The sequence below is a fragment of the Pinus tabuliformis genome, chromosome 9, assembly GCF_031772625.1.
Source record: "Pinus tabuliformis cultivar Carrire ecotype Pingquan chromosome 9, CPIR1, whole genome shotgun sequence".
NCBI lineage: Eukaryota > Viridiplantae > Streptophyta > Pinopsida > Pinales > Pinaceae > Pinus > Pinus tabuliformis.
The window spans coordinates 1,267,909,658-1,267,926,486 of NC_142307.1; the positions used below are offsets into that span (position 1 = coordinate 1,267,909,658).

A 16,829-nucleotide genomic window follows, 5' to 3' on the forward strand; every position below is an offset into this window, starting at 1 on the left:
CAATCTAGATTTATTACATGTGTTATTTAGGTATATTTTTTAGTCAGCAAATGTAAATCATTTTCAAAATGTTTGATATAATTTTTAAAACCATTAATTTAATAAATAAATTAAAGATATTCCGTATATATATATATATATATTCTAAAAAAAGATTGCATAAAATAAAAGAAGTCATAAATAAACATCACAATATGTCGCATCTACAATTTCAATATGCTAAGTTTAGATGTTCCAATGACTCAATGTCTTGAGACTCCAAGATAAATGTGGACTCACTAATAGTGGGTCTTTGACAACTTTCTTCACTACTCACATCATACTATCCTACATTGTGCATATTTAAGGTTAAACCTTATCATACTATCTTACATCGTGCATATTTAAACCTAAACTTTGAACACTCAAATTTAAAGCTTAAAAGTTGAGACTCAACCCTGCATGACCCATTGGTATAGTATATAAAACACTAGCCTATGGAAATAGAGTAATCAAATTACCCATTGGTATAGTATATAAAACACTAACTTATGGAAATAGAGTAGTCAAATTGAAGGGGTTTTAGTTGTCCCATGAAAATCATGGAAGCCACTTTCCTTATTTGTTTACTTGAAATAACATTTTCTATTTTATTTTGAGAGCTTTTACATATTATTTTTTATTATTGGTACCTTGGTGATAGATATTTGTTTTTATAAAATACATCTATATATTAATTTGGTCAGAAAAGAGCTATTTCATGATTGGATATGAAAATATCAAATGTGTGATTACCAAGATTAAGATACTTTAAATATATATTCATTCATAAATAACTGGGTTTAGGCTTGAAGTGTTAGAGTTCTTACTTGAGAACTCCCTTCATGAATTTATTTGAAATGCAAGACCTATATATTATTATTACTTCAAAGGTTTGAAAGTTATGTTTAATTGTTCATCTTGACTATACATTATAATTAATATTACATTATAATTAATATTTTTTTCAAAATACTTAATGTAATTTATAATAAATAATCACAGTATGTATTTGTACAATCATTTACTAATTTAGTAATACAAATAAATACTATCGGATATATATTTTTTTTTGTTTAGCGGTCTATGGAGCATCTATAGGGTCTGGATCTCGCGTTTCAACAATTTCTTGTATCTGAGATTATCAATTAAAACTACCAAAATAATATATTTAATATTTATAAAATAATATAAAAATATATTTAATTAAATTTCAAAACACTAAAATTAAATTAACCAAAATTTGTTTTATATTCCTACCAAAAAAACATATAATTCATAATATGGTAAAAATAAATAAGAAAACATCAAATTATTTTGATGAATAAGAATGTGAGTAAATACCTTTGTAAAATAGTCTTGCGTTGGTAAAAATAAATAAGAAAACATCAATTTATTTTGATGAATAAAAATGTGAGTAGATATCTCTGTAAAATAGTCTTACATTTTCCGACGGGAACTAGCCACTCATCTTTCTCTCATTCATATATATATATATATGAGGCCCGTGAGATCAAAGACAAATTCCCTGCATCAATGACGTGTGATCTCCACCATTACTCTGATGTTACAATTCTTAGAGGGTTCGGGTTGAGAAAAGCAAGCAAACCAGTAGTCATGCTTCCCTCGCTTGCATTAATTTAATTTAATAATAATCAAATACTTGCCACCTCCCATGTGACTTATATAACATTGTTTGCCTTTTTCGCATAACAAAGTAATATGTGAATATTGTCCACAAAATTTTCTTCCCACCGCCTCGGTAACTTAATTTTTAGATACCGTTGATGGATATTTTTAATATATATTTGGGATGGAGTTAACTAAATTTAGAAGTGGATAACAATATAAAACGAAATATATTTATAAATATATAATAATTTTATTTATATTTTTTATTATTTTAGTTTTATAATTTTTTGATGTAAATATTTTTAGTCATAATTCTTTTTTGTTTAACAATTATTTTAGATTTCTTAACTTGGTGTACAAATGGTATTTGTATTTGTATTTGTATTTTATTTTTCTTTTCATGGAGTATTATTTTGTTTTTATCAAAAAAAAAATTAAGTTTTTTTGATACTTTAACATTATGGATTAAATTTTATAACTTTTTATTAATATTTAAATTTATTTATCTGTGATATGATTGGTTCACGTCTTATTCTGTAATAATTAATATTCATGGAGTAATTATGTTTTCACAGGGACATGGCCAAAAGTGATAGTTATGGGTTTGAACAAGCGATCATAAGGCCCCTGACCAAACATACTCACAATTCTTGAGAAATGGGATGTCGTTGATCCAAGAAAGGACGTGACATGGTTGTTTAGAAGCGTCTAATTCCATCCACTACAAACCAACCCGATTGCGAAATGACAAGGGTAAGCCCATGGTAAATCAAGATGACGGCGGAAAGTGTGTGCATGTGGCTGACAAGATCAAATATGAGGTGCAAATTTACCCGATTTCTCCATGGTAGTAGAGGGAATCTATGCTTGTCCTTCATCTCAAGAAGTATGTGTTCCCGAACCCGAGGATATGGCGATACATTTAATGACCTCCATTACTTCCATTACTATGAAACCCATGATCAACTCTGATTACGGCGTGAAAGAGCTAAGTGGCTTGTTCTCCCATCCTCATTCCAAGTGTCATTGAGAAATCAATGAAACAATTTCTACTCGATGTTCTTCACCTTCTAGGAAAAAAATGGTGTATTCGACATAATAATGAATGTGGCATCATTGTTGTTTGCAAAACAAAATGCCATATGTATAACTACCTTTAGGATTTACTGAATGATGTCTACCATAGTTTGGTTTTATGCCATCTGTATAACTAACTCCCTATACCTTGTCGACCATGGTTGGGTGCAAGCTTCTAGTTTGAAATGCTACCATTTCACACATCTATATGCTACTAGAGTCATTAATGAATTTATCCCAAGAACAATGTTGCACAGAGTATACTTCGCTAGCCCTTTGTTCAAACTATCATGCATGGAAATGCCTTGGCCTACAATCCCATCGGTACCACCAACAGGCCTTCTCCTAGCCTGTGTTGTCAACTTTATGTACTATCTATTATTCTATGGCAGTACTACACACACTATATTTGATTGAACTTGGAGTTTATTTTTAATGGATTCGAAGACATCACTTTATTTACTCCACTGGACAAGTTTGTTCCGAGTCCTTCATTCTTGTTTTTAAGTAAAGTTAACTTATCTTAAAATATATCAAAAACTTTGAATTTGTAAAAGAGTTTTCATTAGAGAAATTTCGAGGTAAAAATTGGGCATCAAAACAAAAATGTACAACAAAATCAACTTTATAAGAATCAAAAGTATTCAATATGATGATGTCAACCATGGGGGATGATCTACCATTTTTGGAGTAAAAGGATAAAAAAAAAATATAAAAAATTACTTTTTCAACTTATCTCCCTATGATTTTACTCAATTTTCAGGCGGGAGCACTCATTGAATGCGGAATTCAATTTTTCATCCAAGGAGTACCCATGTTGCATACTTTCGATGGACCCTACTACACAAAAAATGTGAAATACATGAAAAAGCGTGACTGCAATTGTGTTTTTTCATGTATTTCACATTTTTCATGTAGTAGGGTCCATCAAAAGTGTGCAACATGGGTACTCCTTGGATGAAAAATTAAATTTTGCATCCAATGAATTCTCCCGCTCAAAAATTGGGTAAAATCATAAAAAGATAAGTTGAAAATACGAGTTGAAAAAGTAGTTTTTTCTTTTTTTCCTCTAGAACTTGATGAGGTAATCTAATCTAATCTTATTTTATTATTTCAAATATTGTTTTATAATATTCCTTAGGAGGCCTATTTTAGAACTCAAAATTTCTCTAATTCAGAATTCTTAAGGAAACAAAATTGTGGTTTAAAGTTTCTGTCAATTAGTTAACATATGATTTTAGGTGAAATTGCTTCAGAATTCATGGAAAACAAATTCACTGGAAAGTAGGTAACTTCCTTCATATGTTTGTTCTAACATTCTTGGAAAAACACAAACGTGTGGTTGAAATTTTCCATAAGTCAATTAAGCTATGATTTTATGCGAAATTCCTCTATACTATAGGGAAGAAGAATTTTCCACCAGACAAACTCCATTCAGTTTTACCCCATAAAGCTATCATTTCAAAGTTGTGTCATGCCTTATGTAGTAGCCAAATTGGCCATGCTGGTCGAAGAAATAATAGTATTAGCTTGTTTTCTAATTAGGAAATGTTGCAACCTCCATTAGATCATCACAATAATTGAGATTTGAGATATTAAAGAAGTGGGAAAACACCTTCACCAAATGATATTTCAGTGATTTTAGTCTTCGACGAGCCTAAGTTAATGAACCTAGGCATGCAATTGTCAATAGAAGAGTCCAACAATTTGTAGTCTCCTTGAACCTTTTCCACATTGGAAAATGGCAATTCACGAATCAAGAAGTTATTGACAAGCATGTCAAACTGTTTCAACACTCCAATTGAGTTGGCAAGATATTTTAATTTCCCTAAGGAGAGTGTCAATTTATTTAAGTCTTTTAGGTTACCAAGTGAATGCATCATGGATTCCAATAAAGGACCATATAGGAATATAATTTCCAAATTTGCAGAGGTATCCAATGGTAGTTACAAATTCTTTGAACTCTGCAAAATTCAAAATTAGTTCCTCTTGGGATTATTGATGTGTAACTTGGGAGAAAATATTTCCTACTTTATTACACTCAGAAAAGTGTAAAGTTTCAAGCGTGCTGATATTCCCAAGTGTTTCGCGGAAGAGGGTGAAGTAGTGGCAGACACCCAAACTAAAATGTTTGGGTCGAATCAAGTTCTTGAAGGATCTTTGTTAAATTTCAAACATTTGATTATGCATCACCTTCATCAGTATAAACATTAAACAAAACAAAAGTGAATATTTCCCTTGATATATAATTTTGGTAACTACTAAATATCACGATTTTTATTATTCACACTGCACATATTTATATGATGTGACTTAAAAAAAGAATATTGTACCTTCAATCCTTGGGCAATGTTGGCTATAAATACTATGTGGATGATGTATTTTCATTTCCTTCCTTTGTCCATTTATTTCAATTTATGATGAATGTTTTGTCTACCTCTACATCTATGCAACCACAAATATCATTGGCCAGTAACCTCTCTCATTTATTCATTGAATGATATTTATCAATATGCAATGTATTGAGAAAGTAGGATGTTTGACAAAATCTTTATTGAAATATTTCATTTACTAACATCAAGTAAGCATAAAATAACAAAGATAATAAATAACAAATGCATCAAAGGTTATTACATTTTTTTCCCTAAATGCAATTGTTTTGTTGTTGCAAAATGGGATATATGTAAATTTAGCATTTTATTTATTTTTCTTCACTTTAGCTATATTTAAACTAAGTGACACGTACTAGCTACTATGTAGCACTTGTTTTCCACATTTCAAAGATGTTTTAATGGTCCCTTTTTGTTTATTAACTTTATTTTTATTATGCAATCAAATTGTTTCACAAAAGTACTTTATTAAACTCATGGTACAAAACTTTCCTTTAAGATGATTGGACGTGATGAATTGAGTAACTAATATAAGATAATCAGACTCACATGATGATAGATTCCAAGTGCAGTGCATGGGCGTGATGTTGAAAGTCTACAAAGAATTTCCCATGACCAAGATTTCCCATTCATAATGGGTACATAATTTGAAGGCTATGTGGGCTATACTTGAACACATTAGGAGTGGTTTTTTCCTCCAGCGAATAAATAGGTATGTTAGTATATGTTAGTGTGAATCAGGTGAAATTTAATTATTTTATATGTTTTTTGTTTTTTTTAAACACTTTGTATTTCATAAACAAAACAGGGTTACATAGCTTTCTTTACAGATCCCAACCAACAAAACATGCTAGAAGATTGAAATGTCACATAAACACAAAAAATAGATTCACAGAGCATAATTCTTAGTCCAATATATTAGGCCATAATAACATATCCATAATTACTAGCTATTACCATAATAGACGCAATAAGAACTTTATGAAATCATGCCACAAAATACAATGTTTTCCTAGTCACAAAACTTTAATCCATAGAGCACATATCTCCTTGCCAAGAGATGATTGCAACATAATAAACCAAGGAAATACCTAGCGTCACCACACCAAATAAAGTGCACCTCTAGCAACATAAACCACCACAGACCAGGATCTAGACAAAACCCAACATCAATGAGATAAAGCAAAAAACTCTTCGAGTAGTTCCAGACTAGACCCAACGTCTTCCAACCAAAGAAAAATCACTCCTACATGAGCATATATCATCATAATTCTAATACAATACCAAGGACATAAATCTAGAGAAAGACCCAACGACTTCAAACCAAAGCATAACACTCTTCAAAGAGCATATATTATCATAGTCTAGGTGTAATGCCCAATTAGAAACTAGAACAGAGAACTTCATGATGGGAATAAAAAATAGAAATTCCAAATTGTACGCAAAGAGCCACCACTGTACATATCCTAGCCTTGCAAGTCCCTAGAAACCAACAAAAACAAAGAGCCATCCATCAAACACAGATTCATCCTTAAACTCATAGAGCCTTGCAAAATACCAGCTAATCCAAAGCCATATCAAAAGGCCTAATTCAAAATCAAGAGAGACAACAAGAACAAAGGTCCTTTCATAAAACATAGAGATGTTCATAAACACATGGAGCAATAGAATAAAACCAGCTTGACCGACCCAAATTAACTGCAAAAATCATGCTAACCTAGCAGCACTAATCATGGTCTGAAGAGGAGATTTTAGCCGGTGCCTAAGCACCAGAACCTAGAGGATCAATAAGGCCACTAGAGGGAAAATCCCTCACAAGAAAGCGATTTACATGAGCCAAATGAGAATCCATATTGTATAAGAAAAACCTTTTATTGAGGAGCATGCCTTTAATGTCCTCCAGAGAAGAGAATACAATATAGTAATCCACTTCCTTATCTTTGAATACCAACTACATTAGGGTTTACATTTGATGATGTGAAGGAAGCGAATATAAGAAATGTATCTTCTTACGCCTAGATTTACCAGGATCAGGAATCCATTTAACTTCTTCACCAATCGCCTCAGAATATGAATGATATGGACACTACCCTCCATCTTGACTTTCCAATATATGAATTTATTTCCTCATCTCTAGAGGAACATCGTTAAAAAGAGTAGCCATTGAATCTTATGTAAAAGGGTGAACCGTCTTCTTCGCCAAAGTAGAATTTCCTCCACCACCTTGCCTACTACACATTCTTTGCCTAAGAGGAATTATCGCTACTGAGAAAAAACATTTGGGACAACTTCTAAAATACCCATGACCTAGAAAAAAAATAGAAGGAGGAGTAGGCCCAACACCCTGTTTAAAAGAACTAAAGACCACTATATCATCACCCACTCACCAAACAAGGGGTCCCAAATACACAAAATATCAAATTCTTATAGCCCAAAATCGTGACACACAAGATTCTACACTGCCCTGAAAGAAGGTGAGACATACCTAGGAATTGGCGAGACACAAAGATGCATAGAAAAAGCACTGATTAGCACAGTTCCACCAGTGAGAAAAATTCCTACAAGAGAATCTCTCTCTTGCCAGACACTTTATAATTCAGGACCTGAAAATAATTTGAACTCAGAGATTCCCAATTACCATTAAACTCTCCCATGGGAAAGAGAATTGGGTGCAACAGAACAAGAAAACACAAATGTAAAGAAAACGAGTTGAACCATTGACATAAGACCCAAGACTGGAAAATTATAAAAGAAAAAGCAAAGAATTTTCACACCAGAGCGGTGGAAAGACTCAGCCCACACCCATGAAAATAAGAAGCAACAATAAAGCTACACTTCAATAGTGTTTCTTTGTTCCAAGAGAGACCACGAACTATCAAAGCAACTTAAAACCAACAATTGGAGGAAGAGGGATTTCCCTCACCTCCACTCACACTTGCCTCTTCATACTCCAACACCAATTAAGTAAATTTCATTTAAAGAAGACGATACCACCTATAACACTGCAAGTTGACCTGTGAATCTTAAATGAAGTGGCACATTTGGGAGGAGGAGGGCACAACGTCCTATAACCCATCACCTCATCAATAACACCCCCATAGTGGATATATGTTTTTTTTTATTAGAATTTAATGATACAATTTTTTGTTGAAATTTCTAATTATTAATATTGTAAATGTATTTTAAAATATATAACGAGATCCAAGATTCATGGGACAATTAATCTATATATTTAATAATTCAAATATGTAGTTTTTTTTTTTTTTTTTTTTTCTAATTTTGGACAAAACTAGTGGGGAAATATATTGCGAAAAGGAAAAAAAGGAACAATGTGAAACTTTTAGACTATAGTGATGTGAATATAAGCTAGGGTTAATGGATCCAATAATATGCAAACTATGAAGTCAAAGGATGAATTATGCAATTTTTCAAGACCCACTAAATTGTTATCAATTTTCTTCAAGGGACAATTTCCCCTCTTTCTCCAAGGGGACTTGAAGTTGTAAGTGATGATGGGAATGAGGATTTTATAAGAAAAACATTTAAGTTATTACACCTAGTTTTCCACATGTATGCATGAGAGGCATAATATAGATTTTATGAATAATGTTGTCTTGGATGTTGAATCAAGTAAGGCCTAATCACGTTTTAGACAATTTTGTTTTATAATAATAATTCAATTAGGATTGGTGGTAACTCATCTTTGAGCCTAGTTATTCATGTATCATCTTCCTTGATTGAGCTAGATGAAGCAAAAATTATCAATAATTTAGACATTATTGGAATTAGTATCTGTAAACTCAATTAACTACTTTTAAAAAGAATAACAAGGGAGTTTTTGAAAGAGTTTAGCTTGGATAGGTGATTTAGAACATTGTTGCAAGGAGGCAAATGTCTCCTCTCAGCTATTATTCCACAATTGTGGGGTGATAGATGGGAGGAAGTGAGAAAGGTTGTAGGTGTCTTCATTAAAAAAGGTAGAAGATGTGTAAAATAAAAGACATAATATATTAACTGGTATTTGGAACCAATCATTGATTGGGCATTTTTATGTTTGTCATTTGTTGGATCAATCACTCATGTTTGTCATTTGTTGGATCAATCACTCAAGCACAGATCGAAGGCAAATGGTGCCAATGTTAAGTTACCTCGTAGTTTTCCATATGTTGGTGCAAGGGTGCTTAACCTTAACCTTTCAATTTCAGGTAAATGCTTTAAATATTTTACAGTTAAGGGTTACATTTAGGTCGTCATTTATTCAATGATGATGGGTTTAGGTTCTACTAAAATGTAAGTTCCGAGACAATGTAATTTGTATACTGCATGTGAAAAGAGAAAAATATTTATTTATTTATTTTTATAATTTGGAAAATTTATGCAATAAAATTAAAATAAAAAATAAAAATAAATGGAACATGCTATGAATAGTTGTGATGTCATTATAGTAGTCAAAATCACTAAATAAATCTTAAAATTGCTCTCCTTTTAACTTAAATGCACTGCACAATTTATAACATAAAATAACCTACCATTATTTTTTATTATTAATTCATAGAACACGTGCAAGCAAGCTTAGGGATACATGTACATTCTTAACACGTGTATGTTTTAATAAGTGAGCACACATGTTTTTATAAGTAAGCATGTGTTATTTATAACCTGACCTGGTAGGGCAGTCGACATCCTACGTGGTGGCTCTAACATTAAAATTGTCTGTTCCAATTCTTACCACGATATTTTATTCCATTATATCTACCTCAAATTTACAACTCGGGGAGCTACAAGGTTAGCTGTTTGAATCTCCAACGATCCATAGATTGATACTCTGTAAACTAAACTAAGTGCTCCTGGCCAGCATCTCCTGATATTGCCGATATGACCGCTGTTTCTCCAATCGGAAACTCGCGTGAAAACTAGCAATGAAATCATCGGCCAACCGATCAATCTCTTCATCCAGATTGGGCGCATCTTCATTAATTCTCTTCAATATGAAGGTGGAGACAGGATTTATGGAATCATCATCGTTATTATTGCAGGAGGTGCAGTCATCAAAAGGAACAAGCTGCCGTTCATATGAAGAATCAGTGGCATGAGAAGAAGAAGATGAAGAAAGGTTGTAGGGCTTCAATTTCAGTTTGGGGAAGGAATGGGAGAAGTGAAGGAGAGACCTATAATAATTTATTGTCATGCATCCACACGCGCGCGTCTTCTTCTTCAGCACCTCAAAAACAATGTCCTTCGCCTTACCCACGTCAGCTTTGAGATGAATATGTGGTGCAGCCTTGGCCACCGCATGCCTCACCATCTTCACTATTTCAGAGGGCACAATCTTTGCAGGCTTCATGATGATCAATTAATCACTTTTTCTTCAGTGAGATCACTTCACTGTGAATGCAATGCAGAGATTATGAATATGATGAACGCAGAGCAATCATTCACTCGACACCGAACGAGAGGGGGGATATATAGGTGGTGTGAAAGTAAGGGAGGCATTATTAAATGAAGAGTAAAGGTCAGAAACGCAACGAGGCAGAAGCACGTGTAAAAGGTGGCGAGAAAAAGTGTAACAGAGATTGAGGATCACGTGGTCAAAATCAAATCGCGTTCAAAATTGAACACGTCAGAGCCCTTCAAAGGGAGTTGTCTATAATGCGATTTTTTGAAAGCTTTTCCGGCGGATTTTTCCGGTCGAAATCCGGCAAGAATTATTGGAATCGCAAGTTTGATAGCTAGTTTCTGCACAATGAAAGCGTCCTAGGGGTTTTTCAGGGTGCTGAATCCAAATATGCAGTTAAAAAACCATTTTAACTGCAAGAAATCAAGATTTGACCTCAATTTCTTCGCCGGATTCCGTCACCGGAATCTTCAAAAAGTCGCATTATAGACAACTCCCCTTCAAAGGGCCTCTGGCACGTCAGAGAAGTAAGGAGAAATTTTTAAGCGTCAAAAGAAATTTAAGATATGAATTTTGTCATTTAAAAAAAAAATTGGAATAATATCTTAAAAAAATTTTAAGAAGGGCTGTTAAATTTTCAACATTTTTTTAAATTTCATTTTTTCTGAAATTAAAATTTTAAGAATGTTGAATCTGTGAATTTCCTTTCATGTTAAAACTTAAATTCCATTTGAGAAACTCCCATTTCAAAAACAACAATTTCTTTTTGGGTTGTTTTTTCTAATTGTGCATATGATGCAAGTTCTTATTACTTATTATGTCAAAATTACCTTTTCATACCATTACATTTGGCAGTTTCTAAGTTGCTCTCATTTAAAAAACAACAGTTTCTTTTTGAGTTGTTTTTTCTAATTGTGCATATGATCCAAGTTCTTATTAATTATTATTTCACAATTACCCTTTGATACCATTTCATTTGGTAGTTTCAATTGAGAGCCACTAGATGTCAATATGGGTCATGTATTGGGTCTGTAATTTTATTGGGTTGTGCCTGAAGGCTGCCCAAAGCAAGGTTTGACAATGATTTAAGCTGGAGAGGAGCATAGATTCATGATTCAGCAAACACCTATCAAGCAAGGTTTAAGCACAATTTATGCTTGGAGAGGAGCGCATTCCACAGGCTTCCTAACGTACTAGATTTTATTTGTTTGCGGATTCCCAATTCCTGGTATGTTTTCATATTCCCAATTTCTGAATGAGTTACTTGTATCAGTGTTAGTAAATGTGCTAGTGACTTGGAGGCAAGATACTAGTAATCAGAGAACAGATTTATCTTTGTTCATAATAATTCTAGATGCCACCCCAAATCTGGAAAGTATGTTACAGAATGCTTGTAGTTTGCTTAACTTATTTTTCTAGAAAACAACAAGTCATCCACAAACATGAGATGTGAAATACCAGTGGTTTTTATTACCCCGCATCTAGCAATTAGTCCATTTTCTCTAGGCAACATCATATAGTCATCAAAATTAGCCTTAGATCTCAACAGCATTATACACAACACCTTGTTAGATTAAGCTAATGATCTGAACCCTCAAATACCCATAAGAAATATTTGAGTGTGGTGTTATGGCCTATAGCCTAACACATAGTTTTCCTATAGCAGCATAAACATTACTCTTGATCTTCCAATGATATCCCAACAGGTTGATCCACTGCTTCTTTTAACTCGGCATCCTTACAAGAAGGAACCATCCTCACACAGTTGCAAGAGGGAGGCTCAAACCATCCCTTAACTTATTCCAGTTTCATTCTGTATGATGGCTACTTTGCTGCAGCTAGATGACAACAAATAGAAGCCCTTCTAAACTGCATATTTAGGGTCCTTATTACAGTGTATGGGTTCACTACTGATCAACTCTCCTTCGTTGCGAATAGGGCTTCATCATAACTGCGGATTAGGGCATCATCAAACAATAGATTAGTAGGCTTCGTTAGGGCTCCTTTGATAGCGTGTAAGTGTCACCCTTAAATGCGGATTACATCAACCTTGAGGACTGCGGCTAGGGCAGCTTATATAGACTCCTCTTTGACTGTGTCTAGGGCTGGTTAAGGCCTCCTCTTCCCAGCGTATAATGATCCTCTTCTTGCTACGTAGACAGGTCTCCTTTTGCTGCATGTAGAAGGGAGACTAATGAGGAGTATCAATTTTGCAGCCAAGTATAGGGACTGTAGTTCCAATAATTTGAGATGTGCAAATATTGGAAGTCTCAGCTTTCCAAAAGAGTTTTAATAGACAATAGAATAGTGAGTTGGTCAAATTTGAAGTTTATAAGCTAGAATTACACTGATACTTCCTCTATAAGCTAGAATTTATTTTTAATTTTATAAATGAGACCTTCCATATACTTTTAATATAAGTATTTTTGTTTCTTCGTATTTTTATTTTTATTTCAATTTCATTAAGATATAATTATGCCTATATGTTTATTTTTTGTACTCATATGCAGTTTCCCAACTATGATTTTGTCCCTATAGTTGGTTCAATTGTGGCTGAGTTCAAGGCCTGCGCAATATGATCTTATGTGGTTACATTTCTCAATCACATGTGTAAGAGTAATTCATTTACTAATGCAGCCTTTGACGTAGTGGTATCTTTTTGTTTGTGAAAAAATAAAAAGAAATTTGAAAATAATTTACTATTGTCAATTGAATTGCTTCTTTTTTTTATGCTTTTCATTATAGAAGTGCGACCTAGATGTGTGCCCTTCTAAATGAAATTAAGACCTGCCCTTCAAATTTGATCACTGATCCCCACCCGCCCACTCACCCCCTCTCCCCCTACCCGCCCCCTCCTCCCCCTCACGCACCGCCACCCCACCCGCCCCCTCACACCTTGCCCCACCCCCACTCGCCCTCATACCCCACCCCACCAACCCGAACCACCCCGTGCCACCCTGGAGGGCCGCCCGCCAAGCTGCGTGGTGGTTGGGTGATTTCGGGAATCGCCCAACCACCATGCAGCCGGGCGGGTGGGCCGCCAGGGTGGTGTTGCCCACCTTGTGCCACCTTGGCGGCCCGCCTGCCCGGCCGCGCAGTGGTTCAACGATTCCAGGAATCGCCCAACCCCCACGGCCAGGCGGGCGGGGCGCCAGGGTGGCGTGGGGTGGGGCTGCAGCGCCCATCCCGTGCCACCTCGGTGGCCCGCCCACCCGTCGCAGGGGTTGGGCAATTCCCGGAATCACCCAACCCTCGCGGCGGGCGGGCAGGCCACCAGTGTGGCATGGGGTGGGCACCGCAACCCCACCCACCGGCCTAGCCGCCCCCTCCCCACCTTCCCACCCAGCCCGCCCATGCCCGCCCTCACCTGCCCACTCTCCCCTGCCCTGCTCGCCCTCACCCGTTCTGCTCACACTGCCCACCCACCCACCCTCACCCGCTCACCCCACCTGCCCTCACCCACGCCGCCCCGCCCGCCCAACTCACCCTCGCCTACCCACCCTGCCCACCTCACACCCGCCCTCAGCCCCCCCCCGCCCATCCCCCCACCTGCCCGCCCTCACCACCCACCTACCCGCCCTCACCTGGCCACCCTCACTTGCTCACCCCGCTCACCCTCACCCACCCCTCGTGCCTACCCTCACCCGCCCGCCCTCACCCACCCCGCCCACCCTGCTCGCCCCGCCCACCTACACCCCCCTCACTCGGCCACCCTCACCCGCTCACCCCGCTCGCCCTCACCCGCCCCGCGCGCCCGTCCTCACCCACCCTGCACACTCGCCCACCCTCACTCGCATGCCCTGCCCACCCATGCCTGCCCGCCCTCACTCGCGCAGCACGCCTACCCAGCCCGCCCTCTCGCCCTCACGCGCTCACTTGCCCCACCTGCCCTCAACTGCCCTCACCCGCCCGCCCGCTCCCACCATCGCCCGCCCACCCTCGCCGACGCCGCCCGCCTGACCACCCCACCTCGCCCTCCCTCACCCGCCCTCTCGCCCGCCTATCCACCCGCCCGGCGCTGACTCGCCCGCTCGCCCGTTGGAGGTGGCTGGGCGATTCCAAGAATCGCCTAGCCACCCCCGAGGGGCGGGCAGGCCGCTTGGGTGGTGCAGTGTGGAGCTACCGCAACCCCATCCTACGCCACCATGGCAGCCCGCCCGTCCACCCGCGGAGGTTGCGCAATTCTCGGAATCGCCTGCCACTTCGCGAATGGACGGAGTGGTGTCGGTGGGCTTCTACCATTTCTCCTGATATTGATTTCCTTCTCCGTCTTCAATCTACCCTCAGCAGGGACACTAAGGGGTAGATTGAAGACGGAGGAGATCAATATCAGGAGAAATGGTAGAATTTGTTGTTGCAACTCCCCTCATGCCACCCCGCCCGACAGCCCGCCTGGGTGGCGCAGGGGGAAGGCTGTGGTAGCCCCCCGTACCACCCTGGCGGCCTCCACGCGGGCGGGCGGGCTACCGGGGTGGCGCGAGGGGAGGCTGTGGCAACAACTCCTACAATTTCTCGCCCCATTGATCTCCTTCTCCGTCTTCAATCTACCCTTCAGCCTCCCACTTGAGGGGTAGATTGAAGACGGAGAAGGAGATCAATATGGGGAGAAATGGTAGAAGTTGTTGCCACATCCTCCCCCCGCGCCACCTCGGCGGCCCGCCTGCCCACGGGGTGGTGGGCGATTTTCTTAGTGTTAATATTTTTTTAATTTCAATTATCTAATTATACAAATAAAAAATTTATGATATATTTTCGTCGTTAATTTAAGTTAATATTTTTTCATTATTTACTGATTTATGTGTTTCTATTTTTCAGGAAAATGGCATCAAAGAAGATTTCTGTGAGTATTTCTGGACCAAAGACTCTTAAAGGTGCATCTTCAAAAAACATTAGTGAACGAACTCCACCTGAGCTCATGGCTACAAATCTTTCAAGTGCCTCAAATGATAAGAAGATGATTTCATACGGGAAGAATTTAAAGAGGTGAAATTTCCATCAAGAAACTGGTATGTGATAGAAAGAGAAAGCCAAAATGTGAATATATATCTATATATTGATATACCAAATGATAATGGAATTTATGAGGTGATGGGAAGAGTCATAGATATGTGTTCGGTACCGGACACTGAAGTTGTTTACATACTTACAAAAGCTCCCAAGTCACATGAGAGGATTAAACACTAATTATCATGTTCATTGTATGACACAAGAGAGGTATCTACAAAGTTATGTAAACAAATCGTAAATGAGATGAAACAAAACATTGTAAGTATTGTTATTTATATTTGTATTTTGCGTTCTATATTTTTTTAACTTTGTTTTTATTGAGGAAGAATATGTATTGCAATCATTGCAACAAAGGTGGCCACCAAAGAGCCACATGTTGGAGGCTCCATTCAGAGTAGCGCCTTAAAGACAAAGTGTCGGTGTCTGAACCAAGTGAAGCAGTTGTTCGACAAGAAAAACCACCAGAGGGGGATGACCCATTCACATTGATAAGTGAAAAATAGTTTCTAGATATGTTAGCTTATCATGGTCGTGCTTTTGTAATTCATTTGTTTCATTTTAAAATGTAAAAGTGATGATGTGTTTTCCATCACTTTTTCAGCAACAATGATGTTTGGTCTTATTATGTGTTGCATTTTACACTCTGAAAGTGATGTTGTGTTTCCATCACTTGTCATAACAAAAATAGTGTTTGGGCTTATTTTTGTAAATCATGTGTTGCAGCGATGATGTGTTTTCCATCACTTGTTGGAGCAACAATGATATGTTGGCCTTGTTTTCATAGCTGGGGTATTATTTCCATTTCGATGTAAACTTGACCACTGAGTATGTGTTATAAACTCGTGGCAAGTGTGGGATGCTTGGGTCATTAGTTGGTCATGAAAGTCAAGAATGTAATTTGCAAAACAATGTACTACAGGTTGCAGAGATTGCAGGTGTCGGCTCATCGCTTAAGGCTCTGAAGAACAAAGGTGAAGGAGATGGAAGCAAGACCTTTTCAGGACACTTGTGATGCAGACAAGGTACATAGAAGTTGCAGATTATTTTTCATGCTTTTGGAGGACCAAAAGCTCCTCAGTGGGGAGGATTGATCCAGGTGGCTCCAAACACAAGCAGAAGTCCCAGAGGACTCAAGGAGGGTAAAAAATCAAAGTGTTTGGATTGTGATCAAACTAGGTTCATGTTGAAGATCTCGTCATTGTGATCGCGGTGGTGTGAACGGTTCGTCAAACTGAGCTTGTATGCGAAAATTAGAGGTAGTCAAAGTTCAGGGTTGACTGAGTGACTTGGCAAGCTTAAAAAAGGCAGAA

The 16,829-nt window shown here is 37.5% G+C and overlaps 1 protein-coding gene across 1 annotated transcript; it reads right to left on the reverse strand.

Annotated features, from left to right (window-relative positions):
- Window positions 1–9,954: 9,954 nt before the first annotated feature.
- Window positions 9,955–10,461, reverse strand: LOC149153162 (uncharacterized). The gene has a single exon (XM_089445049.1). The coding sequence runs from the start codon at window positions 10,459–10,461 to the stop codon at window positions 9,955–9,957; it is 507 nt and encodes a 168-aa protein (XP_089301175.1).
- Between the last annotated feature and the right edge of the window lie 6,368 nt (window positions 10,462–16,829).

What these genes read in the sequence shown, in the direction of transcription:
- LOC149153162 (XM_089445049.1), bottom strand. Translation starts at nt 10,461, where the DNA reads ATGAAGCCTGCAAAGATTGTGCCCTCTGAAATAGTGAAGATGGTGAGG.